Source organism: Neomonachus schauinslandi, chromosome X, assembly GCF_002201575.2.
Source record: "Neomonachus schauinslandi chromosome X, ASM220157v2, whole genome shotgun sequence".
Lineage (NCBI taxonomy): Eukaryota > Metazoa > Chordata > Mammalia > Carnivora > Phocidae > Neomonachus > Neomonachus schauinslandi.
The window spans coordinates 104,903,562-104,908,145 of NC_058419.1; the positions used below are offsets into that span (position 1 = coordinate 104,903,562).

At 56.6% G+C, this 4,584-nt stretch overlaps 1 protein-coding gene across 1 annotated transcript; it reads right to left on the minus strand.

Moving 5' to 3' along the window:
* Positions 1-2,513: 2,513 nt before the first annotated feature.
* LOC110569736 (melanoma-associated antigen B17-like) lies at positions 2,514-3,467 on the minus strand. Its single transcript, XM_021677669.1, has one exon. It carries the CDS (start codon positions 3,465-3,467, stop codon positions 2,514-2,516), a length of 954 nt encoding a protein of 317 aa, XP_021533344.1.
* Between the last annotated feature and the right edge of the window lie 1,117 nt (positions 3,468-4,584).

The following is a 4,584-nucleotide window of genomic DNA, read 5'->3' on the forward strand; positions in this document are numbered from 1 at the left end:
CCCCTTCTGTTCTGGTTGGGGTCCCCTTATCCTCCTTTAGAGTGATCAGCTTGACACCAGTTAGGAAGTAGGTTTCCTCCCTCTACTGAGGGAGGCTGCTCCCATTAGACAAAGGCCCTCTCCTCCGGGAGACCACTTCCTGTGGAAAGAGGGACACCTCAGCTGGAGAGCTTTGCCCTGGGCCTCCTAGGGCTGACAGCAAGGGTGGGACTCTGGGCATTCTCCTCGATTCTGGGGTGAGTGGTCCCCTTGCTCCTCATTCACAGTCCTCATCTTGACTCATGACCGGACCTGGGAATCTACCGTGCAGTCACCTAAAAAACCCATACTCCTCAGGCTAAGGCCATTACTTGCCTGGAAGCTCCAAATTGGAAGTCCGGATGAATCCTATCTGTCCAGGGCTGTTGCGATCTTCTGAAAGATGATAGTAGGGGCAGAATTTTATGACATCCCACTCTTCTGCAGTTAGTAGCCCCTCAGTCCTTGCTCAGGTTTTTGACCTTGACTCTGGGTAGCATATGGGACTGCTTCCTCTACTAAGTCAGCCAGCCTTACACCAAGGTTGTCACCTTCCGGAGACACTAGAGGGAGAAGTCAGGCTGCTATTCCCTGGCTTACCCCTTCCTGAGGCCTCTGTTGGTCCCGCTCTGTCATGGGGGTCCACTCACCAGCACTCATTGTCCTCACCTTAAATACAATTAAGGCCCATGAGGATCTCCTACTTGGGCAGAATCAGAGCTGCTGCACAGGCCCAAGGACCTCACCTCCCTGTGAATTCACTTCCTCTGCTCCCCACCAGAGGAAATGAGGGGGTGACCATAGCCACACAAGGCAGAAAGTAGGGTATGTGTTGTGGAGCCCCGACTGTTCTGGGATGGGGAGTTCCTCATTCCTCATTCAGGGTCCTCACCATGATACCTGTTAGGCTGGGACCCTCCCCCCCCCCCCCCCCCCCCCCCCCCCCCCCCCCCCGACACACCCCCTCCACCATGGCTCCTACCTCCCTGAGAACCTTGAAGAATGAGTTAGGGGATGCTCAGGCTGCAGCTCTACCTGAGGCCCTCTAGGTCTGAGAGTAGCTAAGGCATGGTCTCTCAGCACTCCCTATATTCTGTGCTGTTGGTGTCTAGCCCCCCATTCATACAGGGTTCTCATTTTGTCTTCTGTCTCTTTGATTAAAGGCTGCTGGCAAATCCTCATCCCTGCAAACACTTGAGCAGGTTCCTGACTGCCAACCTTGCAGACACTGGGACACTGTCCCTAGGAAGATGTGAGATGGGGAAGCTGTGGCACAAGGCAGGGGGCTGCCCAGGTGTTAAGCTGTCAGAGAAGAATCACCCTGATCTCTTCCTTCTCTGCGCCAGCTAGACAGCATCTTATGCAGTTTCACTCCTGACAGATTTCCTTCCTACACGGAAAGGGCAGAGCAGGATAATTTGGAGAGCCCCCGATCTTTTCAGGTTACCTGATACTGCCTATATAGATGATCATATTGTCACTGAATATAACTGTTTTCTTTTCTTTCTTCACACATTTACTCAGCATTACTGTTACTGTGGCTATGTATTCCAAAACACTGCTTTGGGTCAGGGTTTTGTTTATCCCATGAGATGTATTTTGGAGTAATGAGAAGAAAAACGAAATAAAAGATACAAGGTCTGGCTCAGGCTGGGAGGAAAGGAAGAGCATGGGTCTCTAGACTGATCCAGACCAATCCAGACCAGGGATCCAGTCCCAGTGAGGTCACTTACCACTCCTGTGAACTTGAGATATTCACAAGTCGTTTATCTGTAAGTGAAGTTCGCTAAGCTCTATCCTACAGGAATGTTGGCATTTATGTACTGTGTAAAGCACTTGGCATACTCATTAAGATATATTGGGTCTGAATGAATGGCAGTTATTATTATGAACCCCCCAAAATACCACCCTCCCATTTAAGTTTATTTTTAATCCAGTAGATAGCAGAGAATATACCGTGCACAGGGACAAAAACAAACGTTCTTAAGCTAAAAAAAATTAAAGTATCTTATCTTTTTACTAAGACTAAAAGGAAAAGGCAAACCATGAATTAAACACCTTTTATTTATTTTTTTAACTTTTTTTCTCCATTTTGTGTTCCTATTTTACTGTGTGGTTCTTCCACCTTTCCATGAAAATCCCTATTGCAGTGCCATGTTATCTGCTGTTGGATCACGAATACAATATAGATGGTCTGTGACTTTCTTTTTCATGTACCAAAACTGTAACTCTCATTTGTGAAACAGCGATAAATGAGAGCCACGTCATTCTTAAGTTTATATTCTAGAACTAAATGCGCTATTAGAAGAAAAAACGTTTGAAAACACCTAAATTAAATATAACTGTGTATGCGTTTATAGAAGCTAACCGTTTCGAACAAATAGGAAGAAGATCTGTGCTTTGTTCCCTCCAACCCCTAGGACTCTGCACTACCTGGAATTCCGGTCGACTGCCCTCTCCCACCGCAAGGAAAAGCAGCCGCCCCCGCTGATTGACTAGACGCGGCGCCAGCCACGGGCCGCCGCGCGCTCCTTCTGCTCTTGCAGCGCCTCCTCGTACAGCTCGGGGAAGCAGCTGGGCACGGTGTCGTTGATCTTGGCCAGGACCTGCAGCACCTGCATCTTGCTGGTCTCCGCGCGGGCTCGCGGGCCCCACAGGAACTCGTGGCGCGGAGGGTCGCTGGCGGGCACCGCGCGGTACTCCAGGTAGCCCTGGTGCACCAGGTCTTGGGTGATGAGCTTCCGGGGCTCGCCGAAGATCAGGTGCCTCCTGCCCTCCTGGACGCCCAGCACGTTGAGGAACTCCCAGACCTCCTCCTCGGTGGCGCGGTTGCCCTTCATGAAGATCACGCCCAGGAGCGCCATCAGGAGGCCGGTCTTGGGCAGCCCCTTGTTGCCGTCGCTCGGGAGGGACAGCTTGCTGACCAGGGTGTAGGACTGGCTGCGGGTATCGACCTCCCTGAGCTCGAGCCCGAAGACCAGCTCCATGCGCTCCGAGGTGAGCCTGAAGATCTCGGGGAAGTGCTCGCGGTACTTCCTGCTGACCATCTTCAGCAGCGCGGCCCGCGTGATGGGCTCCCCGGTGCCGTGCTTCTCCAGCAGGAACTGCACCAGCACGCTGGCCTTGCGGGTGAGGGGGTCTTTGCGGGCGGCCCGGGGGGCCGGGGCGGCGGCGGCCTCCGCGTTCTGGGCGCCCTGGTCACGTGGCGGGCCTGGAGGGTCCGCGCCAGGAGACCCAGGGGCCGGGGCGCCCTGGGGCTGCGGGGGCGGACCCGCCTCGGGGGAGCCCGGGGGCATCGCCCCCACGCCGGGCGGGGGGGAGCGGGGGGGCTCCTCTGCTGCGGCGGCTGCTGCTGCCGCAGCAGGAGCACCCCCGAGACTCTGAGCCTCACCGCGGCCCTGGTGGCGTTTCTCCCGGGCACGGACCTTGCTCTTCTGGCCCCGAGGCATGGCGACGCTGCGCAAGGCTGGTAGGTGGTGAGGGCACCTGGAGAGGGGGGACGGTGGGGTGGGGTGAGCCCCTTCAGCGGAGAGATCCCACCTTGGCTTTGACCCCGGCCGCCCCTGCAGGGTCCCCCAGGGCACTGCTGTAGGACCCCACAGGCCTCCCTTTACCCTGGTCAGCCTGGGCCCTGAGCACCCTGTGGAGGAAGGGGGTGTGAGCCTTGGGTCCCCAGGCACACAGCCCTGCCCGGGGTTTACTGGGGTGACGGCAGTGTTCTTGACAGGGAAGACCGCGGTGTCCGGGTTGGGGGGGAGGACGGGGGGGGGGGGTCCTCGCAGTTCACATTCAAGATCGTCCTGTTAATAACTGTTGGCAAGACCCGGGCCCCCACCCCCCTCCCCTGCTCTGAAGGAGACCCTGTGATCTTCCAGGGTACCCTGGAGGAGGAAAGCAGGGAGCACTTCCGCCCACCACTCGAGTACAGGGGGCACCTAGTGCCGAGCACTTATGGGAGGGCTTCTCTGCCCGCAGTTCGTGGGGTCCTCGGAATGACGCAGAATCCCCACTTGGACTCCGTGTAGGACCTGGGACCCTCCCTTCCTCTGACTGGGGCTGCACCTGCAGATCAAAGCTCTAACCTGCCTGAGACCTGAGAGGAGAAATGGTGGGAAGTCTCAGCCTGACATTCCTTTCTTGGGCTCTTAAGGGTCGACAGGAGGGGACAGGCCATGTTCTCTCTGGTCCCCTCCTTTCAAGGGGGTGGTTCCCCCAGTCCTCACTCAGGGTCCTCCCCTGACTGCTGGTAGAGCCCAGAGCTGCTCTCTCTTGCCCTGCGGCTGGCCACTCACGCTAATGGCAGCAGGGGCTGGAGACTCATTAGGAGGCGGACAGTCCTCACCCTGAGTCCCGGCAGGACCTGGAAATCCTCCCTCAGCTGACCTGCTGCCAGCCCCTTAGGCCAAGGCCCCTACCTCTCCGAGTCTCTGCAGCACAAAGTGATGGAGCACCTTAGTCCTTAGACCGGCCCGGACCCTCCCAGGCCAAGGCCAGGAGCGGGGACTCTGCGTGGCCCCTGTCCTGGGGGAGGGAGTCCCCCCAGCCCTCACGAAGGACCTCTCCTTG

Coding starts and splice junctions, on each gene's coding strand:
- LOC110569736 (XM_021677669.1), bottom strand. CDS start 3,467: ATGCCTCGGGGCCAGAAGAGCAAGGTCCGTGCCCGGGAGAAACGCCAC.